Below are 27,898 nucleotides of genomic sequence, written 5' to 3' on the forward strand. Positions count from 1 at the left end.
TTTAACCAGCATTCTGTGATGATCAGTAGACGGCATTCTTGTACATTCTCATGTTAGCCGCTAGAAGTACCTCCAGTTCATCGATTTTTGTGGACAATGGACCTGAAATTAGCAAGGAAAATTCTAATAGTCTAATAGTCTAATCTTGAAGTAACAAATGCATGGAGCAGTTTTTCTGCATCACTCTGAGACAAGATGTTCCTGATTTTAACAATATTACGAAGGTGAGAAAAAGCAGTCCTAGAAACCTGTTTTATATGAAATTAAATACCATCTAGAGTAACTATATAGCTAGACAATTTCTCCCTGAAGCGCTCAGGTCCAAAGATAACGACTTCAGTTTTGTCTGAATTTAGAAGCAGACAGTTCTGAGTCATCCAGGTCTTTATGTCTTTAAGACATGCTTGTAGTCTGACCAACCTATTGGGTTCATCTGGTTTTATAGATAAGTACAGCTGAGTATCATCAGCATAGCAATGGAAATTTATGCCATGCTGTCTAATAATGTTACCTAATGGAAGCATGTATAAAGTGAAAAGAATCGGTCCAAGCACAGAACCCTGGGGAACTCCATGACTTACTCTGGTGTGTGAGGAAGACTCTTCATTTACAAGAACAAACTGAAATCTTTCAGATAAATATGACTTAAACCAGCCTAATGCAGTTCCTTTAATCCCAATAACATGTTCAAGTCTGTGTAATAAGATACTGTGATCGACCGTATCAAATGCAGCACTGAGATCCAACAGGACAAGCACAGACACAAGTCCGCTATCAGAGGCTAAGAGGAGATCATTGGTAACTTTCAGCAGTGCAGTTTCTGTGCTATGATGCACTCTGAATCCTGACTGAAACTCTTCAAACAGATTATTTCTGTGTAAGTGATCACAAAGTGGAGATGTAACAATTTTCTCAAGAACTTTAGACATAAAAGGGAGATTGGATATAGGTTGATAATTAGCCAACACTCTGGCATCAAGAGTAGCTTTTTTAAGTAAAGGTTTAATTACAGCAAACCTGAACCTCTGTGGTACGAAGCATTGTCAGCAACGACATTAATCAAATCCAATATTGGAAGTGTTGATTAAGGGGAAAATCTACGTGAAAAGTCTGGCTGGGATTGGGTCTAAAATACAAGTTGATGGTTTAGAAGAGACTATTGCTGCTGTTAGCTCAGAGAGATCAACTGGGCAGAAGCCGTCTGAATACAAATCAGGTTCTAAAGATACCTCTAAAGTGATAATAGTGGGAAGAATTCCATGAATCTTCTCTCTAATAGAAATAATTTTATTGGTAAAGAAGTTCATGAAATCATCACTGCTGAGAGTTAAAGAAATCCCTGGCTCCACAGAGCTCGGACTCTTCATAAGCCTGGCTACAGTGCTGAAACAAAACCTGGGATTATTCTCATCATCTTGTGTCAATGAATGTATTGCCATGCATGAATTTAATTGTCCTTATGTTGCAACCTTTTCCCTCCAAACTATTTTAAAGAAATAAAATCTATGGTGTCCAAATTCTTTTTGGATGGGAGAAGGCCTCGGAGTTGTTTGACAACAATGCAACCCAAATTGCAGGGAGGTTTGGCAGTACCGAACTTTGAACTTTATTTTTGGTCATTTCAAATCAGAGCACTCAGCACATGGTAAACCCAGAAGCTACAACTGCATGGAACATGTTTGAGTCTGCTACGTTTGTCCCATATAAAGACATTTTGTTCTCTAATATAGGTACCAAAACAGTAACTGAACACAATTCTTCCTTTGTTACTTTCAGCTAAAATCAGTCTTAAAAGCATATGAAGTTCTCTGGGATTGTCCCCTCCCTTCACATCCCATACGCGAATAGATTTTGCCTGTATTGGGTAGATTGTCTGTTTCTATAATGTACAGCAAACTAATTAAATATGGTCTAAAGCCTCTGGCAATTGAATCTATTTGGAATAGGCAGTTGGGAAAATGTAATATAAACCTAGACTGGGATAGTGTGTGGTCTAATTTAAGTTTAACCTCTAAGAATTTAGCTAAAGAAACTAATTCACTTTAAAAGAGACACATATGCAATAACCCCTCAGCTGGGACGTTTCTGCCCAAGTTTTGGATTCGTCCAGTTATTTCTAACTTTTGGACTCATGTAAACTCTGTTACCAGATTAACTTAATCCTAATCCTATTTTGTGCCTCCTTAATGATACATCCAATATCTTTCTGAAAGCAAATTCAATGCAAAATTGCATTCAGTAATTCAGCACCAATCTCCGCCACCCAGGGCACAGCAGGCCCACTGAGCACGGTTCCAGAAGTCCAAATCATGTCAGGGTCACAAATTAAGTTATGGATAAAAAACCAGAGTAGTGAACCTGGCCAAGATTTCTCAGGCATGATGCACAGACAAAGCAGCATATGGCATAATCAATAGTAAGATATAGCTTCGCTCAACCACTGACAGTTCGAGAGAGAAATCAAACAGCTTGATTAATAGAGTTTCTGCAGCTACTTTGCTAACAATGCCGAGGTCTTGGTGGCAGAAATATGGAGAAATATATAGCAGAGTGGGTTGAAAGACTGGATTCAGCTGCAAGTGACCAGATTTTAAGGCTGTTTGCAGCAGAAACTGACGGAATGCTAAATTTTGCAAGTGTGCCACACATGTAGTTCAGCACTGCTAAACGTAAAAGCAGCACCACAGTCATGAATGAGGACTATGGGAAAGACAGGACTGAGAAGAACTGAAAGAAGCTACTAAATGTAGCCGGTTTTAGCTATCTTAGATGTATAGAAATATATTTGTAATGCGGTCTTACAGAATATATATGTATTGGGGAAATTGCATTATTGCAGTATAAGATAAATAAACATATATAAACAAACTGACGGACAGCGGTTTTAGAGATAACTTGGTTTTGGGTGTTTTTGTGTTTAGAACCCAGATGCTTGTTTTGGGCTTGTTTTTATAGGCCTGGTTGATTGTTCCTGCCATATGATCTAGCAATGCAGCACTGGACTTTCAAAATGTATTTAACTTATTCAGATGAAATATCCTGTGGTGTTCTGTCTCAAAAAGCTGATTATAACAAAGTCAACACACTGTTGATGCAAGCATTTGTGTTGCTGCATGCACCTTCACCACACAATATCCGAAAAACATCTTTCCTTCATCACTTTAAGCACTAGCTAAAGGCGAACATTCTCCAGAAACATCCTTCTCCCCAGAGCAGCCCCATCTCAACTCCACTTCTCCCAGTAGGACAGCAACAGCTGCTCTGTCCATGCCAATGGAATCCCTCATAGATAGCATTTACATCGGACTGATGCATGTACTGTTCTGCATCAGGATGTGCACATCACAGTGCACCGTGTGAATCTGCACAGATTCAGGGTTTTGTGCTCATTTAAACTGGAATTTTGTTTGATTTGTGGATCAGTAAAAAAAAAAAAAAAAAAACTGTCCACTTTACTATTATTTCAAATCGTCCCGCAGTGACAGCTTGTTAAAAGTCTCATGTGAGATTTTAATGGGGAATAGCTGATCAGTGGTGTGGTGGTTAGCACCATCGCCTTACACCAATAGGGTTTCAGGTTTGATTCTTGCCTGTGTGGACTTTGCATGCAGTTTTTTTTCCACTCAAACTGATTAGCAGGGAATTCAATAACTGTTCACCATAATGAATCTTCCCCTTCTTTGCTTGTGGCTACCAGCATCTGAAGTTAAAAAAGTTCAGCTTCCACCTAACATTCTCTTTGCCCATGTAAAGTGAGTGACTTTGAAACTTTCTATCATAATTACATCTTCCTCTCCTACCTCTCAAATCATTGGAAAAAGAAATTGAGAAAGTGACTTTAGGGTCACGGGAGGGCTGGAGCTATCCCGGACAGGTCGCCAGTCCAACACAGAGACAAACCAGACACACAATCATGTACGCTCACACTCACTCCCAGGGATCATTTAGAGTCTCCAGTCAGTGTTTCTCAATTCCAGTCCTCGGGACCCACTGCCCTGCATGCTTTCGATGTTTCCCTCCTCCAGCACACCTGATTCAAATGAATGGCTCCTGATCAGGCCACTGCAGAGCTTGATGACGAGTTGATCATTTGAATCAGGTGTGCTGGAGGAGGGAAACATCGAAAACATGCAGGGCAGTGGGTCCAGAGGACCGGAATTGAGAAACACTACAAACATGCATGTCTTTGGGTGGTGGGAGGAAGCCCACGCATACACGGGGACAACATGCTAACTCCACACGGAAAGGCTGCAGCCAATGGCTTCGAACCTGGAACCCTGTTGGTGTTAGGTGACGGTGCTAAACACCACACCACCGTGCAGCCTTCAACACTGTTTCATATTTTATGAATTCAAATTAAACCTTTACTTAAATGTCTACTCATTATATGTTACACTGATAGCAATGACATAAAAAGTATGAATGTATCCATTTAACCAACATTTTCTATTTCCATCCATCCATTTTCTATGCCTGCTTAACATTCCTGCTTAAGGTCAGGGTTGTGGGGAGTATGGATGTAGTTAAAGAGAAATATGTTTTGGGTGATCTAATAAATGAAAAATCTGAAAATATATGATAAAAATGATTCTGCCGCTCGTTAAATTCACATTCTTGATTTTGGATTATTTCAACATTTTTAATGAGACCAGCCAGTCCTCCTCAGATAACGTCGTCTGGACTGTCTGGATTTGATTTGATTTGTGGTAAACTTCCTATAGACTGTGATACAGGACCACGTTCATAAATGAAAAAAAAAATAGTGCATGAATACATTTAAAAAACATTTGTGAAACACATGTTAAAAAATACTGGAACTCCATGAAAACATCCCACTTTGTTTCGAGGTAAACAGATTTAGCTGTGGAGACATTACCCAGGGAAACAAATAGGCCGAAAACAGGGCAGAACAATTCTTCCTTAAAAAAACTATTAAAAACGGAGAACACATCCCTTTGTTCTAATCCTCAGTTTATTGTTGGCTTATTAGTGTGTTTTTAAAGTGTTAGAAACAAATATGTGCATACTGGATTCCAACTATATTGTGTACAACACTATTCGCATTTGATAATTTCCTCTCTTTCTTTATAAAGTAATCCTTAAAGTAACACTAGAGAATTTGGCTTATTTGTGCTCTTTGGCAGTCTTAGAATGTAACACCACTGTCATAAAAACAAAGCTCCATGTAAGCCCAGAAAATGCACAGCCAGACCCATGAATGTGTTGTCATGTTGAAGAGTCCACACAGACACCATTAAAAGCTCACAAAACATGAAGTAAAACTGAGAGATGTGGGGCTGGAAAACAAATGAATGAACTAATTCATTATTGGATCTCAGTCCCAGGGAGCTGAAAGGCAGTTTCAGGCCCAGGAATGCTTATATGAAATGTCAATGTGCTTCAAAGCCACTCAAGCACATCATTTTAAGGTTCACAAACTTCTCTAGTGTTGCTTTAAAGTCTTGGTTATCATGAAACATAATTACCATGAATTCCTTAAATTTCATTTTCAAACATAATATATATCGATACCGAAAGTGGGAAAAAAAAAATGTCAAACAATGACAACAAAATCTGCTTAGGCTGCTCCGCATCTCTTTGTTCCCCACAGAGAAAAACACCAAGTTTACTTCATGAGTAGTTCAACCAGAGTTCAACTCAGATAGGACGCCATGAGAACAGGTCGATACAGATGGAATTATATAGAGATAGCTTTAAATTCTAAAGAGTACTATAAACACTTCTCACACATGATAGAAATGGGTCAGAGTCAGAAAAGTGTGGGCTAAAACCTGTCCAAGCCCTCCATGTGGTGGACAAGCCAAACTCAAAGCCAAAAAAATGTTTTTTTTTTAAATCGCATAAAAAATATATATGTATATATACACATTATTTTTCTTTTGTTTTTTTTCTATAAAGTACAAAGTAGATTGCAACAGAGACACTTGACCACACAAAAAGAATAGAAAACTCTAAAACAGTGGCATTGCATTTTGAAATGCAAAAAGATTCTATACAATGACTCTGCGAGTCCAAATGCCCACAGGGCTGTTCCTCTGCGTGGCTCTCACTTGAATTTGACTTTCACTTTGTTGTATGCAGTCCTTGTATTTTCCCGTGCTGTAAAGAGGCACACAGAGATCAGAAAATGGCAGGTAGATCAGTGTCCAGTTTGATCTCTGCACCATCGCTGTTCTCTCTCTTCTTTGAGTTTCTCAGTCCTGCTGAGAAAATGGGTCCTCCCATTAAAGCTGCCTTCCTCCACCCATCCTCCGCTTTCCACTGTCCCTTACTCCCAACGGTGCTTCCGAAACCAGGTGGTGTTCCAAGCAGTTCCTAAAGGGGATTGTTTTTCAGGTCATTAATCGCTGCATGTCATTTTTATTTGAGTTTTTGCTTGGTAAGGAAAGATGAGGGAAAGGTAGGACAACATGTATTCAAAGCTTGATTTTTTTTAATTTTTTTATAGCTGATTGACAGGGAAAGTCATGCAATCTGGGGAATGTCAACCTGAAAGGAGCAAGTAAAGCCTTTTCCAAAACTAACACCACATACACATCTAACCAAGGTTGACAGAAACCAAAGCAGCATTTAAATGGGCTCATTCACACAGAATTAGAGATTCAACACGTGCACAAAAGGGGGTTGGAAGTTTCACATCCATCAATTCACTCCAGAGATATTATATGTTAGGGGAGAGTATAGCGTGTCTATAGTATATAGTATTGTGATGCCATTTAGGACAACAAAAGTAAGAAGCTGAGCTTAAACAGGCTGGAGTCTGACCTCTGATCCCGTCAGTCCTTTATCACCAAACTGCCTCGGCTTCTCGCTTTCCCCGACCCCAACTTAACCCAGAACTCAGGCCTGGGCCTTTAAAGGCAGGAGATGCCCTTTATATCACTGACCAGGTTAGAGAGTTTTAGCCTCTTCGTATCATCATTCCATCTCCCTCTCTACCTTTCTCAAGGAGCCCGAGAGCTCCAAAGTGCTGGATCTGTCCATAGGACCACTGTACGACGTACACTGGGGGGCTGCAGCTCAGGAGGAAGAGCAGTTGTCTGCCAATCGGAGGGTCTGTGGTTCGACTTCCAGCTTCCCCAGACCACATGATGAAGTGTCCGTGGACAAGAAACTGAACCCCACGTTGCCTCCTGATGCGTCCATTGGTGTGAATGTCTGTGATAGATAAAAAAGGACTGTATGAGTGTGTTTGTAAAGAGGTGAATGTGGCTTGCAGAGTTAAAGCGTTCTGAACGGTCAGCTGGACAAGAAAAGGGAAAATATAAGTACAGTTCACCATTTACGTTTAGAAGAGATGGGCTTCATAGAAGACTGGCCAGAAGACAGCTATTGCTTACATCAGTCTTCAAGAGATTTCAGACTGGGATGGAGGTTCATGTTCCAGCAGGACAACAACACTAGCACAAGGCTAAAAGAACACTCGGGAGTTTTAAGGTGAAACACTCAAATGCTGGACCTCAATCCAAGTGAGAAGATTTGGTCCAATCAAAACATTTTTGGACAACAGTAGAACCCATCCAACTTGAAGGAGCTGGATCTGTAGCTTTGAACAATGAGAAACATATTCCATTGGTTAGATGTGCCACATTCACAGAGAAATACCCGAAGAGACTTGCTGCTGTAACTTTAGCAAAGGCTTGCTCTCCAAACTGCTGACATTGGGCTGAATGATTATGCATATTGAAATTCTCTGGCTTTTATTTCTTGTTTGCTTCAAAATGACAAATAAAAAAATTCAAAGTAGTTACTGCAGTGTTCATATAAAAAGCAAACTTTTAAGATTAATCTGAAGCACGGACTAGAAATGGATTACTGTGCTTTCATATTGTCTTTCCTACTGTTATAATATAGCCTAAAACAAGCTTTCTTTTCTGTTGGCACTCCCTGAGTGAACAGTTTTTAGTGGACCATACTTCAGAGAATCAAGGTCATGGAACGCAGCAAGCATTCTTGTACATCATTTATTGGTCTAGCGAATAGAAGGGGGCATTTTGGGAAGAGAACTTTTAAGGAATTAATGTTGGAAATGCTGAAAATGAATGCTGCTGACAGCGGGTTAAAACAGGCACTGCAGCAATGTACAGTGAAATTCTTTCACGTAAAGCATCTAGAAGAATCATGGAGCAAGAAAAGGATTATATTATTTAGCATAATATGAGCTCTTTAAGCAAAAGAAAAAAGCACTGCCCCCTCAGTATTATTCACAGATTTGAATGTATTATTTCCCTAAGATGGTGTTGATGTACATAACAACTGTATTTATGTCTAATGTTTATAGCTCTTCCTAAATATTTCCTTGCCTTATAACTAAGTTACCTCACTGATGGAATTACCTTAATTCATCTTCATAATCTATATATCACATGTTTGGTTTTTCTTAACCTCTTAAAGTTGTCATAGCCTGATATAGCCAAATTCTTATTCCAGCTGTTTAGCCATATTTATAGAAGACGACAATCGTTGGTGGCCTACTAGCTTTTTGATCAAGTGAGCGAGTCGCTCAGTCAGTCGTAAAAACAAGAAGCAAAGAAAGAGCATTGCAAATCGTACACAATTATTAAAAGGGAAAAAAGCTCTTTGGCTGCAGTCTCTACAGCATGCTGCGGATTTGACTGACGAGTTCGGGATACAGAAGGGTACAAACCTTCTGAGAGTCCATCCGGCTCTGCTGAGTGATTCCAAGGGGGCCCTCTGCTTCAAAATTATGATTAGAATTAGAAATGAAAGGATAGTTTTCTTTGTGGCATTTGAACAGAGTTTAGACAGAATTCTTTAGTTGATCAGCCTTTTCCCCTTTTCTGTTCCCAATAATGGGAATTTATTTGATCCTCAGTTCTAACACTCTGACATTCTCCTCAGAAACCAGATGCTAAGCGTACTGCTTGCTGCTCCATTTCTTCACTGATTGAAAACAGTCATTACAGTGTGAGAGTCAGTGTCTCATATTGCAGAGGCCATAATGTGACCAAGCTTTCTGATTGGCTCAATCAGAGGCTTCCAATGCCGCAGTACTGTGGGGATGCCTGGTTTGCATGTTTGTCTCAGAACAGTTAAAACAATAGGTGGGGGGGTAAGATCATGCCTTCTAAAGTTGCGACTGATGCACATTTGTTGCCCATTGTGTCATTTGTGTCCAGATGCAGGATGGGAGGTCATAGTTATCTGCTGCTGAAGCCCCTCTGAGCCGGCAAGGTAAAGTCAGAAAAGGCTGCTCAAGTGTGTGCTTCCAAAGCAGAATTCTCTCCTGGAACAAATGGCGGTGTCGTTGGGTTGACGTGTGGAAGGACAGAGCTATGTGTGACTGAGCCAACTGTGAATTACAAGTAGAAACTATGGCAGGTTAACGAATATGGATTCTTTTTCCTATGAGGTGCAACCGATATGTGAAAAAGATTAGACGTCATGGAAATGCAGAGTTATCTATACTCTGACAAGAAAGCTGAGAGAACAAAGGTCAAAGCTGTTTTCTTACAATAACCAGTCTGGGAAGAAAATCCAATTGAAAGTATTTTAGGTCTTGAAAGAAATTCTACCTAATTTTATTATCATATTGGAGAGTAAGAGTTTAGGCTGAAACTTAAATAAGCTGGGTTATAAGATGCTTTCCCCTGTTGGGATCTGTTGTGTTGGCTGAGGAGAGGGTTTTGGAGAAGGTGGCAGTGGTTCTGATGGTGGTAGAGGTGTTGGTGACGGAGAGGCTTCTTTTTACTAAAGGTGAAGAATGACCTAGCAGCTGTTTGATCAGTGGTTTAAAGTACCTCTGTGTCTGGGATGGAGTCCATGCCAGGCACGTGGAGATTGGTGCGGTAGTCCAGACCTTGATGCCCATCAGAAGGCACAAAGCTTGGCATCCAGCAACGATCAGAGTGACCCAGAGCCTTACACTCCTCTGTGCAGTTAGAGAAGAGATCAGCAGCTGCAGATGAGGGCAGAGGATTGGGTTAGGGTTAGGCTAGCAATCCCACAATATACTGTACATATGTAAAAACACAAATGCATTTATACATATGTGATCTATTTCTGCAAGTCTTTCATAATTTGTATTTATTCTGTGTTATCACTGTTGAGATAAAAATGAAAAATAACAATTAAAAATAGAAATGTGTGGAATTTATATCAAAAGCCAAAATAGATACAATGCCATTGCAAACAATCCACCTATGCTCAATTTATCCTGAAACATGAATAAAACCACAAACTCAAGCTCTGGACAACCAGCCTGGCCATGTCCTGGGCCCCTTTCCATAAGACCCGTAACCCTAACCCTGCAGGTACAGGTGGACCAGCCTGGCCATGTCCTGGGCCCCTTTCCATAAGACCCCTAACCCTAACCCTGCAGGTACAGGTGGACCAGCCTGGCCATGTCCTGGGCCCCTTTCCATAAGACCCCTAACCCTAACCCTGCAGGTACAGGTGGACCAGCCTGGCCATGTCCTGGGCCCCTTTCCATAAGACCCCTAACCCTGCAGGTACAGGTGGACCAGCCTGGCCATGTCCTGGGCCTTCATCGTTACTCCCTTTCCATGAGACAAGCTAAATAATACAAGCTTACTTTTTCCATCTCAACCCTAACCCTAAGTAAAGTACAAGCTTAATAAATAAGTAATTATTTATTAGTTTATTTATTAGTTTGTCTAATTGTTAGAAAGAAGTGAAAACCTTAAGTTGGTCTTTTCATCACATTCATTGCCCCATAGGTTTTTTGTTGTTGTTGGTTTGTTTGTTTTTTTGCTGTAGGGGCTAGATTCTATTCATGTGTGTTTTTTGAAGCCAAAATCACCTTGCTGTGTGTGTCCGAGTCACTCTTTGGGGATAAATGTTAACTGTCCAGCTTGTACTATCTGATGCCCTGCACCTACTACAGACGGCTCAGGCTCAGACTGCTGCCATCCCAGATCGTGTGCGTGTGTGTGTGTTTTGTTCTGTATCAGTAAGCAAACAGGAGAATCTACTTTGTTACAAAGAGGATTACTTTGGCATGACAGCTTGGAAAAGAACCCCAATTCGCAGAAAGAGTGCAATAAAAAGAAAATATTTTAAGAGCAAATGTTGAGGGACGCTGTTGCTTCAGTGATTGCATCATCATTCCGAATGCTCCGTTTTGTGAGTTGCCTTTTCAAGTTCTTTCTCCCTGACTTCTGATCCATCCACCTCTCACACAAACTGAAAAAAAAAAGTTGTTTCCCACAGAATAGACCTACGGGTCTTTCTACACTCAGAACTATCAAACACACTATTCAGTACAACACTAAGACTGCCATCTTTACATTTGCACAATTCTTAAAGTAGAAGAGTGTCCAAACTCTAGAACTCAGACAAAAGAAAGTGAAATGGAACTAAGTGACCTGACACCGTCTTCCTCTCTCACCAGCCCCGTCCGTCTGAACCCAGCTTGGTTCTTTGTGCTAGTGATGGGAAACTCGATTCCTTTTACTGACTCGAGTTTGTATGAGTCACTCACTAAAGTGAATCGGGTTTTCGAGTCACTTGAATCAATCACCCAGAGTGCGCGCCACAGAATGTACAAACAAGTTCCAAACCACGTCCCAAATTATTGTGAAAAAGGCTAAAAATCAAAAAGTCTCCAAGGCGAAACATTTATTTTTCTTACTTTCTCTCTAAATAAATTCAAATAACCCAAACAGCCAATAAATTAACATTCAGTGCGAAACAGTGCAAAAATATAATAAAATGTATGAAACTGTGCACAAATAGTATATTTAAATAACCTAAATAATAGTGCAAAAATAATAATATTCTAACATTCAACACAGCACCATTAGAATAAAATAATAATGTACAGAATAAATTAACTCCCGCTTCCTTCAAAATAAAGCCGGGAGGGAGAGAGAGCGAGTGAGCTGTGAGCTGTGAACTGCGAGTCCTGAATCACGAGCCCTGAATCACGTGTCCTGAGTCACGAGCCCTGAATCACGTGTCCTGAGTCACGAGTCCTGAATCGCGAGTCCTGAATCACGAGTCCTGAATCACGAGTCCTGAATCACGAGTCCTGAATCATGCGGAGCAGAGAGCTGGCGAGTTTCTCGGGTATGGGAGCGGCTCTACGAGCTGTGAGCTGGAGCAGAGCCGTCGCTTCAGCCACGGCGCTAATACAGCAATTAGCTTTATACATTTATGCAGCTGCAGTTAGAATAACAGTTGTGTGGCATGTCTCCTCTTTGCAGTTAGCTGACAGTAGCAGCGGTGAGTCAGTGAACAAGTTAATGGAGACAATGACTCATAACTCCGGAGTCAGTAAAAGAATCTCGAGTTTTGTGCGATTGACTCACAGATCGCACGTCACTACTTTGTGCTGTTTTTTGCTTTGTGAATAATTTTCATCAGAACATCTGTTTGCTGATGAGGACTTAATCAAAGTGTATTGGGATTTTGGTGCACTGAAACATGATCTTTTTGTTTTTCTGCTGTCAGCAGACCTGACTGCCAGACAAAAACACACAGTGGCAGAAGAAGCAACACGTCTTAACTGAGCTAAAGCTAATAAATAAAATGAAAACTTTTCTGACACAGCAGATCTCTAATGTGTTCAATCTGTAAAAGTCCAGGGCATTAGGAAAAAAAATAGAAAGCAGAAAAAAAATTTCAACTAGAAATTCTTCTGTGGTTGCATTTCATGGAAGTATTTATTTTAGAATTCATAAATAAAATAACAGAATGGAACCCACCTAATATACTTTAAAAAAAGAAATGGACTTAAAGCTGAACTATTTGGGATAAGTTGATGTACAGCAGTGTTTCTTCCACCATCATAGTAACAGGACGCCCTGCCTGCCCAACAGCAAGTCAACTGGAAGGTCAAGTTAATTTTATTTCATTTTATTTTCTATACCGCCCCAGATCCCAACAGAAGTCATTTAAGATTACCTTTCCTAAAGTACAGGTCAGTACCATGTCCTTTTATTGTTGCTCTTATTTACATAACGGCAGGTCATTTCTGTCTCTACATGGTCACGCCTTTAGAATTCTCCTCTGCTCTCTGCTCACGGACGGCAGAGTTTGATGTACACACGCGCACACGCGCGCGCACACACACACACACACACACACACACACACACACACACACACACACACACACACACACACCTTCAACCACCTGGGAAGCAGACAAAAACATCTGCATATTTTAAACGCTCCCAGGGCGAGGAAGATGGCAACACTTGCTGGAGTAGCTCTCCTACTCCAGGTCCAAGAACAAAAAACAGCTCACGTGCTCGCCCCTGACCCTGACAGGTATCAGAAGGCCAGTCACCACCGGATGACAGGTTTAAGATCAGATTTATTGTCATGCACACATACATACATACACCAAATGTGTCCTCGGCTTTTAACCCAGCCAGGTTGGCACCTGTTGAACACGCACCTGTACAGGGTCACACACTCATAGAGACAGGTTCCAAACACTGGAGCGGTGGGCAGCTATTCACAGCGCCCGGGGAACATGGGAGTACGGTGCCTTGCTCAAGGGCACCTTGGCCGTGGCAAAGAGGTGAACTGACACCCCTCCACCTGTCAGTTTTACCAATTTTTGACGAGTGAGTGAGTACATTACATACATACATTACAGACAGAAAGACACTGCTATGTTACATCTCTTACTTTCACCTATGGCTACTAAGCCAAATATTACCTTGCAGTTTCCTCACTTCATGTATGTGGTTATATTGTTTGCTGTATCTTTATATTCAATGGCAGATCACGTACATTTGTTCAGGCATATGTGCAGGACATCCCGGACTGTAAGAGTAATGTAGATTTTTTTTGGCATGCAGGTACCTAGTTATTTGGCAACACGTGATCTGACATTTTGATAAAAAAAACTCAGCGATGGAAGATCTGAACATAAAATAGTTGTAATGTGCGTGGCTTGAGCAGCTCCACTAAAGAAACATGGTGCCTCCAGTTTTTACATCATAATAATGCACATGTTAGATTAATTTAAGAATCCCTTCTAAAACAAGAGGATGTCCATCGCTTTTAAAATAGGCGTTTCAAAGTTGTGGCTTGTTCTTGCGCAAGTAATAAGACCATGGGTGTTTTAATAATCGTGAAAACATCTGCCCACAAAACAGTGCATTTAACTGGGAAGGACACAAGTGGCTGGTACACTTATGCTGTCATAAGTGCCATTAGTGCAAAGGTTCTTTTGGCGTCTTTCTACTCTCCAAACGCTGCTTTCTTTTCACGATTGCCATCTGTTTATAGGTTGGGATTTTAATGCAACGGTTAACCCTTTGTCTCTAACCACTACAGGAGGGTTATGTGGCCCTTAAAAATGAGCGAGTTCCCGTTATCGACCGCAAATAAGATGGATGGAAAAGCCAACTCATTCAGCCGAAAGTGGTTGGGGCTTCCAAGGTGCCTCTCTGAAACCGGCCTCTTTGGGAAGAACAGGGCTCCGGAGCCTCCGCAGCAGATATAGAGCTTCTATTTTACACCAGAGCACAACGCAGCAGCACAGAGCAGATCATGCGGGACAGGAAGTCAAGCGCAGAAACAAAATAAAAGAACACGGAAGATCATATTTCCCTGCACTACACCTTGAAAATGTCATAAAAACGCGGCTCTCGTCCAGTTCGCTTCCACCGCCGACGTTGTAGAAGGTGAAGTGTTTCCACGCGTCTGCTTTTTAATTAGGAGCTGTTCGGATCTCCTGGTGCGCTCCCCATAGTGTCTATTGGCTATTACTTCATTACTGCTGAAAAAAACAAAGACCCTTTGGATTGCTGCAGCTTTAGACCCCTTTCTTTAATCTGTGCTGAAATATTTATTATATGTTCAAATATTTACAAAGGTTGCAAGACATAACCCTTTATTGGCAAACTTGATCATCATGACCAAACAGGTCTTATTAAAGCTGCCGTCGGCAGGTTTTCAAAATTCCGAGTCTAAAGTCGGAAAATTCGAACTGATACAACTTTCAGGTCCCTCCCCCTCTGTAGACGAGGTTGTGCACGTGAGTTCACACCAGTGTGCGCGCACACAAGCTGGGGGCAGACTCACGCTCAGCATGGTTGGTGACTGTTCTGCTCAGATAATAGATAAATAATAAACCTAACGTGATTGGTTAAAAACAGCCGGGAGCGCTCGATTTTTGCAAGCACGATTACAGGCTTCAGAGGGAGCTACAGAATTTGGGATTTTTCCTAAACAGCCTATTTAATTTTATACTTCCAGAATCCCATGACAGTTCAAGCTAATATGACTAAAAAAAAGTTGCCGACGGCAGCTTTAAGGCGAGACATGGCCAGCAAAAACAGTGATTTTCCATGCAGTGGTCAATTTTGAGATTTTGGGACAGTCTACTCCTTCAATGTGTGTTCTTTCAACCTGCTATAAAGAAAACGTTGAAAACATAAATTAAAATGTTTATTTTATTACATTTTGTTTACTCGCGGCAGTGCGTTTCGCCCGAATTTACCAAAAAGTTAGCATTCCAACGCGCCATGCCGAGCTTCGTCTATTTACTGAAGTCTGTCATGACCGGTATCGTTGGAAAGCTCTGAGTCTCCTGCACAATGATATGAAACCCAAATAATGTCACTTTCTTTCCAGCAGTAACCAATCGTGAATGTCTAAAGGCGGATTTATAGCTAATGACAAAATCTCATTGGTTGCTGCTCGTTTCTGCTAACGTGATTCGCTCAGACGCTTCACGTGGTGGACTCTGACGCTCCCGTGTTTAGCTTTCTCGGAATCTCCGAAAATGCCCCATAACACCGCAAATTTCAAAGAAAAGAAAGCAACAATTGCACTTTGCAAAATCCAATAAAAGAAAATCTATTAGATGAGCTGATGAACCATCAGGAAGCAGCACACCTGACCGTAAACTGTCGTTAGGAAACCGAGGGGAGTTAAAGGGACACTATGTAATATATTAAGTCATTTATTAGCTCAAATCAACTTATTCATTCATAAAATAGTCCTCATTGGTGTAAAATTATCTCTGTCAAAAATCTCACTTATCCTCCTGAGTGAAGAATAACTTGTCTGTATCTACATAGAGCGGGCAAGCTCTATGGAGGCTGCCATGTCCTTCCGGTCTATGAAAAACGACGAAGTGCCGAGAGGGACATAAAGCACTTCGAATCGCGTTTTCCCCAACGCCAGGCCTGCAAGCGGAAATGATGTCATGTCCGCCGAATGGCTTATCACTGGCGCTAATGGTAAATAGATTTTATCTCGTAAATTATCCCACTGATAATGCATTGAATGTTACCAAACTTCTGCCGTAGTACACATAGGCTCTTAACTCACAAAACGAGGCATTAGAAAGTTTGTAAGTTTACCGGGAGTTTATTTAAAAGAACACTTTCCAGATAGCAACTACACACTGCTGCTAACGCTACGTCACTTCCGGTAACTCCCGGAATATGACTAATTGCATCGGTTGCACACCAAAGGCTATGTCAACTTATGTTATCTGACATGTTATCTGTCATCTGTATTTATAGTGTTTGTTGCATGTGTGTTATGTAATCCTTTGTACTGTGTGTCTTGATGTCTTTTTGTTTGTATGGACCTTGAGTCTGAAGCTGTAGCTTCTTGAATCTTGACACATACCGCCTGCCATAGTTCAAGAATTTGCAACGCACATTTGAAAACACGAGGCGCTAGAGAGCAAATTCATTCGACTTTGCAAAATAAAATTGCACCACTAGATGGGGGAATAAATTACATAGTGTCCCTTTAATGACAACGGCTGGTCATACATGTCACACGTTTCAATTAATTGATATGCGATCTTTTATTGTATTGTATTGAGCTTGTATTCTTTATTAATACGATTATTTTATTCAATATTAGTATTATTAAGGGCCTGAGCATTTATTTGGTTTTTGAGCAATTGTTTCCATTACAAATGTATTGAATTCACCTATTTAAATCTTTAAATGCCGTTTTCTCAAAATCAGTTTTTTGTATTTTTCCAGTATCAATATCTCAGACTGTGGAGCACCTACTAACACCAAACTTTCCAGTTATACGCTTAACAGTATTCCGAAGATATTTACAGAAGGATCTGTTGATAAATCATTCCTGGCCTGATTTATGTGACATTATAATCAAACAATATGGCGAAAATCGATGTTTTTTAGGCTATGGACAGTATATTTTGATTTTCTAGGAAATGAAAGCAGATATCATGAAATCCCTCTGTAATTTTATTTTCAAGAATTTTGCACCTGGCTTTATCATATGTTCAGATCTATCTTCCGGAAATATATGCAAATTTGCGCATATTTAATGAGACAATGCCTAATTTCTAGGGCTGTGACTCGATTAAAATTTTTAATCGCGTTAACTACAGGCTTTGAAATTAATTTATCGAAATTAATCGCATTTTAATCGCATATACTTTATCCTTTAGAAAATTAACATTTTCAACAATATTTCAACAAACACAGAACATACCCCTATTTGAAATCTGAATGTAGCATGCATGAAAACACAGTATATAGAATCTTGGATGTTAAGCTGCGTTGGGCCCCCGTTAGCTTCCACGCTAGCTGCTACATGTTTAGCGTTGAGGTGATATTTGAGGCTTGATCAGCGGCGGCGCCAGCGATTTTTCGTTGGGGTTGCTATGCAGTTGCTGCATGAATGTGAGTCTGTCCGCTGCCACAGCGGACACAGAGTCTACTCAAGCCAATCTACTCGCATCACATTATGGCAGAGGAAGCACGCTGGCAACCTAACATAAAGTAAAAAGTGTGTCCGTTATTTTCAAAAGATGGTGCTAACTGCACTGACACTAGGCTACTTAGCAAGTAGCTCTAGATAGACTGCAAGCACCTAGAGTCGACTAACAAACCAAGTCACAAGAAGACTATTTGATAATAGTGTTTCGGCGAGCATATGAAAAACAACTGGGATTTCCTACCTTATTTGTGTTACTTGAAGAAGGACATTCTCAAAATCGCCAAATATCCATTTAGAATTGCAGTTTAGCTATGTTATGAGTGAATGGGTGCTAAAATGAGAGGAAAACTGTAACATATGACTATTCCAAAACGAATTAAACTGAGAATACAATTAAATAGGGTTTCTATTTATCTCATAAATCTGCTTTATGGAAATATTATTTTAGACCTCCGATTTCCCCGGGTAATTTAGAACAGACGAGATTGGCTGACTGTAGAATGACATCACCACAGCTACTGTAGATCTAGGAACAATGTGGATAGCCGTTTCACCAGTAAAGCTGGTGTTTTATACCTTTCCATATGTATATTTATCAGCTAAAGAACGAAAAACGGGGATAGGCTACCACGCAGCAACATACGTGATTCTTTACTTCTTAATATTGTTGTCGTTGTTGCACTGCACTTCTGTTCTTTGTGAGCAGTAAACCTGCCTCTAGCCCCAAAGTTGGGGTAGCTATGGGGTTGCTGAGCACATTCTTGGGGTTGCTATAGCAACCGCAAGCAACCCCTTAGCGCCGCCTCTGGGCTTGATACGCTGCGGTGATACGCGAATTCCTTGTTGCATAATCTGCACACAACCACGCTCTTGTCGACGCTTCCATCCGTCTGTATTTAAAAAAAAAAAAAAAATTATAGTGTGCGATTAAAATGCGTTATTTTTTTTAACGCGCTAATATGTGTGTAGTTAATTAATCGAAATTAACGCGCTAAAGTCCCAGCCTTACTAATTTCATTAATTAAACATACAAATTTCTAAAACTTGTAATACATTTTTTTTCATACTTGTATAAGTAATCAACTGAGGAAGTTTCATGGTGATATCTATTATTTTAAAATATTACCCTATTCACCTGTAGTGTCTCACCTTAAAGGGTGGACGGCAGCGCATAATTCAAGGAGGTTACTCCATATAACTAATCTAGCTGATGCCTCTCACAACTCCACTGTAGTCAAGTGAGAACTCACTTAAGAAAAGGCAATTGATCGCCTTGAATGGGAACACTTATGGTTACTTTTTGAATACCAAAAATTTGGGCCAACATTCATTGGAACGGTTAAAGGTCTCTATCGCTCCCCTAATGCCTCAGTACTGAGTTTTGCAAACACCCCCTTTTGAACTGCACTAAGGTATAAGGCAGTGCCGTCCCCTCTTCCCCCAACTTTTTGCTCTCCCTTTAAAACCCCTTGCACAGGCTGTGAGACAAAACCAGTCTATTTCACCAATCACACCACTCGATACCAATCATCATATTTTGCTATATGCCGATGACATCTCGCTCTATGTGTCCAATATTAATAAAACAGTTCCTCATGTCCTACAGTTAATTGATCAATTTCACAATCTATCCAGCTATAAGGGAAAGTGGTCCAAATCTGCACTGATGCTAATCGGTCATATAAAGACGATGTCTCACTATCCCCATTTATTCCAATGGGGACTTCCTTTGTTTATCAAGTATTAAAATAAGTGACTCCCTGTTAACTATCCTACCAGATATCTACACTGAGCTCTATCAAATCAGAAAGATAAAAACATTTAATCTATAACTGTTAAAACTACAGTATGTGTATGTCTACACACACAGACATACAGACTGAGCTGAGCTTAAAATCTGAATCAAGGTTTTGTTGACACCACCTAGTTTTCCCAATATTTTTTTTTAAGAGCAAACAATCTAAATGAAAGTTTGTCCAGTTACAGAATGTAAAACACAGAAAATGATGTCAGCACATCCTGCACTTAAGTCACATATAAGCCAAGGTGAGAGAGAGGGGAGGGTAATGCTGCCAACTCTGAAACAAAGAAATCAAAGTGTACCGAGGGTACTGAAAGTCATCATAATAGTGTAACAGGACCTGCCATTCACTGTACTGGATATGCAAGAGGACATGCTTTTGTTTATGAAAAAATGAAATGTATGAATAACTGAGGCTTGAGAATAAATCTGTTATGATCGGTCATCAGTAAAAACAAAATCATCTTTTAGTGTTGAAGAAAGACTAACTGGATGCACTTGTGATTAGAGCTGTATGTGCACTGTAAGGGTTTATTAACGGTGCTACAATTCAAGTTAAACACAAGAAACTTGTGCCAAAGAAAAAATGGACCAGACTCAGTGAATAATTCCCTATACTCCCTATATAGACCAGTGAGCAGTGCTGACCAACATATCATTGGGGTCATCAGGTGGGAACCTCCTTTCATCAGTGTTTCGTCTAGTTGGGCCCACGACACCTCCAGGAGGCTAGAGAGTGATCACTGGTGTCCCAGAGTCACCCCCCTAATGCCAGCCATCACTGCTCCTCACACCACAACCACCATCTTTTTTTTTTTCCCACAACCACAAGCTACCCCAGCCTCTCACCAATTGCACACCAGTCATTCTATCCAGTCTCTCAGCAAACTGCACTGCCTGCTCTCCATCATTCATGTCTGCCTGGTACCACCTGCCTAAACTCTTTACTGCCTTTCCCCTAATTATTGGAATTTTTTCTTCATCTATTACAAACTTTCTATCACTTAATTTCCCTCTACTTATTGAGATACTTCTAGACTTAGTAGGTTTGATTTTCATCCCAGCCCACTTTAGATTTTTATTAAGTCTCTCAAGTATTCTCTTCATGCATGGCACTGTTGTAGTCACTAACATCATATCATCCATGTATGCTCTAATTGGTGTAAGACGCATGCCATCCTGACGTCTCTCTCCACCTACAACCCACTTGGAAGCTCTAATAATTATCTCCATCGCCATTGTAAATGCTAATGGAGAAATCGTACACCCTGCCATAATGCCTATTTCTAGCCTCTGCCAACCTGTTGTGAAACCTGCTGTACTTAGGCACAGTCTAATATCCTGAAAATATGCTCTCACTAAGTTAACAACTACTACAGGCACTCTAAAATAATCAAATGCTTTCCAAATAAGGCTATATGGCACTGAACCAAATGCATTTGCTAGATCCAGAAATATAACATGCAAGTCTTTTTTCTCAATCTTGGCTGTCTGAATCTGATGCCAAATCATGCTAGTGTGCTCTAAACACCCTGCGAAACCTGGTATTCCTGCCTTCTGCACAGTAGTATCTATTAAGCTATTCTTTTCTAAATAACTAGCTAATCTCTGTGCAACTAAACTAAAGAAAATCTTCCCCTCTACATTTAGGAGAGAGATCATCCGGAACCGACTCGAGAAAGAGTCCTCGGACCCTTTCTCCTTTGGAATACGAACGCCTCCTGCCCTACGCCATGCTCTAGGAATAACCTGTTTCTCCCAAACTATTCTTAATTGCGTCCACAAAAACTTTAGGATATCAGGTGCACTTTTAGAAACCTGGTAGGAGACTCCATTTGGCCCTGGGGCCGACGAAGCCTTTGCAGCCTGACTACCTCCTCAACCTCCTTCCACCTCGGTGGTCTAACATCCATATTATGAGCTGTCTCTCCTAATGGTGGCATGTCAGGTGGAAGGCCTGCTACTCTACGCTGCTCAAGATCTGAATATGTATTTCTGAGATATTCTTCCACCTCTGACTTTGTTGCCTTAAGCTGCCCTCCCTTTTCCTGGTTAAACAATCCTTTAACAAACTTGAACGGGTCCCTGTAAAACGCAGTCCTTACATATTCTTTCTTCTTTCTCTTTTTCCTAAGACATTCAGCCCTTCTGAGTATTGCTAGACTGCTTCTCAACTCTTCCCTCAAAACATTAATTCCCTCCCTTTCTTCTTCTGTAGCTCTTTTCCACTGCTTTCTTAAATTTCTTCTTCCTGTAACCAATTTTTCCATCTCCATTTGCTGTCTAGACTTAACTAAATGTACTCTTTCAACCCTCTTTCTATCTTGCACCCCAACTTTTTCTACACCATGAGAGTAAATTATATCTCCCATCTTCTCTAGCCTATCGCTTGCATTTCCTCCTAACCTACCTAATATTATCGACAAATCTCTATTGACTGCCTCCCATTCTTTGTTGTTATTTGCCCTAGGCCACTTAACTCTAGCTTTCTGCTCCATATTTCTCTCTCTAACTGGCCTGTTCACCTCAGTATCAGCCGCAGCCCTTCTTAGAATCTTCTTCTCCACCTCCGTAGCTGTGTTATTGATATCCTTTGGACTGTGGTTTTACTTTCTGCCAGCCACAAGGACAAACCTGGAGCTTATTTCCCTCTGGGCTACCACTTTTATTTTCTCCAGCTACACTCTCAAAATTTAATCAGCTGAAATTTTGCACAAATCGAAAAGAAGCTTGAATAGATTTGCATATAATGAAATTAGAATTATAGTGGCAAACACAAGTCTCGACTGAGGCACACAGGGCAGTAGGTCAAATGCTGTCTACTTTCATTATTTTCCAATAGGTTTGTTTCCAAAACAAACTGATGTGATGTCTATGTAATTAAAGTTAAGAAATAAATGGTTCCAGGCTTACAGACAAAACATTATGTTTGACAATTTAGTTTCTGTTTTCAAAAATAAGTTTTTTTTTAAATAACTGCAAAAGCCTTGTGGCGTACACCAAACAGAGATTTGCCAGCCAAAGCAAAACTGTTCAGTTCTCTTTCATCATATCAATTTTAATCTGACAAGATTAAAGATGTTCTTATAATTATTTACGTTCCATACTCAACCTTTTTTACACAAATAAAATGGACTAATTACAACATTAACTCTGACTGGCGGTCAAATGCACTTAAAATATGACAGCTCCATCCACATAAAATGGCCTTGGTTTTGCTGACTAGACATGATGACATGCTCAATCTATAGAGGACCCACATCACAGACAGCACAGCACTGACTGAAGACATAAAACCAGCAGCACTCAATGCTGGATGAGGCCAGATGAGTTAGTTTAGCCAAAAAAGCAAAGCAAAAAAAAAAAGGACAGAAGAGAAGTAGCGACAGTGTGCAATTGGAGAGTGAACAAATTAATTGCCTCTTTTGTTTGCTACAGCCACAACCTTTTTGGTCTGCTTCCCAGTACTTTGGTCTGAGCACAGCCTCATTAAAAAGACACATTAGTCACATTATTTCAAGGTCATAGAGAGCAGGCTCCTTATTAATACTGCCACATATTTACAATCAATTTTGGGTTCACTCTATGTCTGCTCACATTAAATCTCCATATGCCCAAAAAACAATTATTAAGATGGAATCTGATTCAGTTGCAATAATCTAAGTAGAACTGAAATGATATTAGGAAATCATAAACCAGTGTAACTAGATGCCTTAAAATTGATTGCTGGAAACATTGAAATGCCTCAGATGACGGTAACTACAGCTGTGCATTATAGCAGCCCTAATTAAAACAAGCTTTAATTTTAACGAGCACTATTTTTGGACTGGAGGGACAGGCATCAATCATGCCATAGTAATGGCACGCACATTAGCAAATTCTACTCAAGCTCAATAGAAACCCGAGAGCCGTTGATAATGTTCAGCTTAAAGAATTCAAATGAGCTTGTTGAGAAAACAAGGTTATCCATATCCATAGTCAGTCTTACCAGAAGAATGGCCTCGATTTAGGGCGTCCTGGTCACTGTCGCCCTGCTCGCTGTCTCCGTGGCCACTGTCTTTGGAGCTGACCAGATCCGTCTCTTGAAAAGCTGAACTGAAAACATAACAACCAATCAAAAACCACACATATTATTTTAACACCACAATTCATCTGTCTGATTTCATGTCCTCATCATAAGTATCATAACAATATTTACTGGTACTATATAATGGACTCCATAGAGTGAAAGGATATGAGCTGTATTCCAAGAGTACATGACAAGGCAGAGAGAGGAGAAGCTGCAGTGAGAATGTGTCTCTGTATTTACCTGTTGACACGTCTTGGCTTATCAACGAGGTAATTTGGTTTGGTCTGAAAGAGAAGGAAGTTATTCAGTGTGTTACAAAATAACTTTATATAACATTATTAGGACAAAGAAACAGAAAAAGAATGCTGTGACCATTGCATCAGAAATTACTGCAGACATTAGCAATTAATGAATGTTACATTACATATGTCAGTCATATCTGATGAGTATCATGTGTTTCATTTAGTGTAAATTTCATCAAGGTGGGAGGGAGTGAACTCTTAAAGACATGCAACTAAGTCTCAAGATGAAACGGTGCATAATCAGGCTGCCACAGTTCTGGAATACATCATCATAGTGAGGGACATCCTGACCACCAGACTTAATGCAGATGTTAATGGCCTGGAAGACGTGGTCACACACACACAGCTACAAGCAGCCTCTTAGCCAATACATGTCATGTATTAGTTTCAAAGAGCAGAAGCCCAATATAAACATGCAGGCATTGCTTTTCAGGGCCAACTCTTCCCATAGGCAACAAGAAGCAACATGTTTAATCAATCCTCTAATCAACCTGAAATATGTCAGAATTCACTATTATAAGGTGTAGAAGCACTCATCAATAAAAAGCTGGCATACTATTGAAAAAAAAAGAGAAAAGAAATGGCTCCTGTATGACTCACAGTGTGTATATATATATATATATATACCGTATATAAGTTAAGCATGAGATGGTGTCTTACCTCGTTTGATAAAATGCTGCCATTTGATATGATGTCAGGCGTGTCTGTGTACCCGGACACCATGGCCCCACACGGGGTGTGATCGGTGTCCGTGCTCCTCGATGGACTGCACGGCTTTAGGAACATGAGGTCAGTTTTGGCAGATTCTGGAGTCAGACATACCTGGTAGCAATAGTTCTGCTTCTGGTGGTGTGAGCTGAAGCAGCCCGACTCCTCCACAGGGACTTGAGCCATACCACCACCACTTACATGAACAGTGCTCTGCACCAGCATGATATCCGACTTGGTGAACTTTTTCCGGTGGGATCGGCCCTGTCGTGAGCAGCAGGGGCTACAGCCGAGACAGCATTCGCCTGTCAGGCAGGTGTAAAGGTTCAGCTTTTTGTCCTTCTGGCAGCGCACAGCCAGGAAAATCATGACGATGAGGAAGATGAAGGAGACAGAGCTGAGGGCAATGATAAGAATGAGGGTGAGGTCCAAGGTACCATCTTTGACATCTCTGGTGCTGGTTTTGTCCCCGCCACCCTGGCCCTCAGCCAGGCTATCCACCAGCGTCACCAGCACCCTGGCACTGGATGACAGCGGTGGCTGGCCATGGTCTCTCACCTCAATAATTAGCTCATACAACTGGTGGGGGTCTCGCTTAGCTGACACCCGCCTTGCCGTCCGGAGTTCACCTGTCCTCCAGTCCATCCTGAACATGCCGTTCTCATTGCCCCTCTGGATGCTGTAGGACAAGCGAGCATTCTCGCCATCATCTGCATCCATGGCCACAACACGGGTCACCAAGTAGCCTGGTTCAGCTGAGTGGGGCAGGGGCTCCCTCGCTGTTCCGTTCTTTCCTGGAGGAGCCAGCACTAGGGGGGAGTTGTCATTCTGGTCCACAATTATGACTTTGACGGTGGCATTGGAGGAGAGCTTTGGGGTGCCGGCATCTTTGGCCTGCACCATGAATGTGAAATCCTTCAGTTGCTCATAATCAAAGGACCTGAGTGCGTAAAGATATCCTGTCTCCTCATTAATGGACACATAAGTTTTCACTGACATGCCCTGAATCTCACATTCTAATATGGAGTAGCTGATGAACGCGTTTGGTCCGATGTCAGGATCCAGAGCCGTTACAGCGTGTATGTACGCCCCTGGCACGTTGTTCTCTGTCACATACACATCATATGTCAGCTGGGTGAATGTGGGGGTGTTGTCGTTCTCATCCGACACCTGGACTTGGATGGACTTACTGGTGGAGAGGGAAGGCGTTCCCTTATCCCGCGCGACCACAGTGACAGAGTAGGAGCCGGCCTGCTCGCGGTTCAGCAGCCCGTCAGTCACCAAGGTGAAATAGTTTCTGAAGGAGGACTTTAATTTGAACGGGACATCACCGAGGATCTCCACACTGATCTGGCCGTTGGTCTCCGCGTCCCGGTCCGTCACGCTGAGCAGCGCGACCACGGTCCCGGGAGCGGCCGTCTCACTCAGGGACTCAGTCACGGTGCTGAAAGTGATCTCAGGCGCGTTGTCGTTCATGTCGCCCACTTTGACCAGCACTTTGCAGTGCGCGGGCACGGCGTTTGGCCCAAGATCCTTCGCCTGGACGAAGATTTGATACATGTTGCTCTCCTCGAAATCCACCTCCCCGTGCACCTCGATGCGCCCGGTGCGCGAGTCGATGCTGAACAGCTCCTTTACGCGGCTGGAGACGTGATGGCTGAATGAATAAATGACTTCCCCGTTCAGTCCCTCGTCTAAGTCGGTGGCATTGAGCTGTAGGACCACCGTGCCCACCGGGATGTTCTCCGGGAGGCTCACCGTGTAGACGGACTGCTCAAACACAGGGACGTTGTCATTGGAGTCCAACACTTTGACCACCAGCAGCGCTGTGCCAGTCCGCGGCGGCTGGCCGCCGTCCACCGCCGTCAGCACGTACCTGTGCGCGCTCTGCTGCTCCCTGTCCAGCGGCTTCTCCAACACCAGCTCCGCGAACTTGTTTCCGTCAGTTTGGGTCTGCACGTCCAGATAAAAGTAGTTATTAGTGGTTATATCATACGTGCGTAAAGCGTTGGAGCCCACATCCGGGTCAAAGGCGCTCTCCAAGGGGAAGCGGGTGCCCGGAGAGGCAGTTTCTGAGATCTCAACAGTGATGTCTGTCTCCGGGAAACTGGGCGGGTTGTCATTGATGTCCACCACCTCGATCTCAACCCGAAACAGCTCTAATGGGTTCTCCAGGAACACCTCCACATTGAGCTGGCAGCTCGTGCTCTGCTTACAGATTTGCTCCCTGTCGATTTTCTCATTAACGAATAGGACGCCATTCTCCAGGTTCACCTCCAGGTACGGTGTCCGGGAGCTGGGCACTATTTGAAAGCGACGGGAGGCCAGCTTAGTCAGGTCCAGTCCCAGGTCTTCAGCGATGTTACCCACCAAAGTGCCATGCTCTGCCTCCTCCGGGAGAGAGTAGCGTATCTGAGTGAGCGCTCCGTCCGTAATGCACAGCACAATCAGAAGCCCAATCATCGCTGTACACGGGACAAATAAATCAATAAATAACTTCAAAAAAATAAATACGAGTAAAATAACTAACAGTAGTGATAATAATAATTAAAAAAACAGATAATAAGTCTTATTATCATCTACTAATCAAAAAAAATCCAACATCCATCACGCATTTCGGCCTGGGGGTACAAGTCTCCAAAACACGTGAGCTCTCCAGTGTTATGGGATGCCTTACAGACACATCTGTCCGATGGAAGGATACACATTTCGGTTCTGGATGAGTTTTAATGATTGCAGAAGCTTTTTGCTGTTCCAGCTCCCCTGTCTTGCTTTTCATTTGCGCCTCCGAGATCCAGCGCGCGTTCAGGCGGAAAGCAGCGCAGCTGCCGCGGTGAATGATCAGAAACTATAATCCATATTAGAACCATGAGGCTTGTATTTCCTTTTCAGCGATGGTCTGTAACCAGAAAAAAAACGTTTTTCTCTATTCATTTAAGCCTCCATCCTCACCTCCGCCTCCTGCACTGCTGTTCACTCCAGTATTTGCCTTTGGTGCCTCATCGCGCCTCCCCCGCAGCCCCACGGCTGTCATTTACGCTGAGAGCTCTCTCTTTGATTGGTTCCGAATGTTGCCTGTCAACGTGGTCCTCATCTTCCTCACCCCTTGTTTATCTCCCTTTACCTCCCCCTCAAGCGTGGACTACTTTCTGCTAAGAGTATCTGACGTCTGAGAAAACAGGGCTCGAAGCTTGGCATTTATTTATGACTTACATTCACTTGAGATTTATTATTATTGCCGACTGCTCAGCTGCCAAACCCGTAACCCTCTTACCACCACCCCTCCGGCAGATGACTAATGAAGCAGTATTTAATTAGAGTGAGTGGAGGACTT

At 41.8% G+C, this 27,898-nt stretch overlaps 1 protein-coding gene across 1 annotated transcript; it reads right to left on the reverse strand.

The window, feature by feature from the left end:
• Positions 1–4,773: 4,773 nt before the first annotated feature.
• Positions 4,774–27,534, reverse strand: LOC142397441 (protocadherin-10-like). Its single transcript, XM_075480796.1, has 5 exons — positions 24,517–27,534; positions 23,795–23,838; positions 23,474–23,580; positions 9,783–9,940; positions 4,774–7,179 (listed from the first exon to the last, which is right to left on the reverse strand). Exons 1-5 carry the CDS (start codon positions 27,025–27,027, stop codon positions 7,042–7,044), a joined length of 2,958 nt encoding a protein of 985 aa, XP_075336911.1. The 5' UTR covers positions 27,028–27,534; the 3' UTR covers positions 4,774–7,041.
• Between the last annotated feature and the right edge of the window lie 364 nt (positions 27,535–27,898).

The sequence above is a fragment of the Odontesthes bonariensis genome, chromosome 13 (assembly GCF_027942865.1).
Source record: "Odontesthes bonariensis isolate fOdoBon6 chromosome 13, fOdoBon6.hap1, whole genome shotgun sequence".
Classification (NCBI taxonomy): Eukaryota; Metazoa; Chordata; class Actinopteri; order Atheriniformes; family Atherinopsidae; genus Odontesthes; species Odontesthes bonariensis.

What these genes read in the sequence shown, in the direction of transcription:
- LOC142397441 (XM_075480796.1), bottom strand. Translation starts at nt 27,027, where the DNA reads ATGATTGGGCTTCTGATTGTGCTGTGCATTACGGACGGAGCGCTCACT. An exon ending in GCAGCATTTTATCAAACGAG is followed by an intron (nt 23,839 to 24,516) that starts GTAAGACACCAT and finishes CTTCTCTTTCAG; the next exon opens with ACCAAACCAAATTACCTCGT. An exon ending in ACTCCATCCCAGACACAGAG is followed by an intron (nt 7,180 to 9,782) that starts GTACTTTAAACC and finishes TATCTATCACAG; the next exon opens with ACATTCACACCAATGGACGC.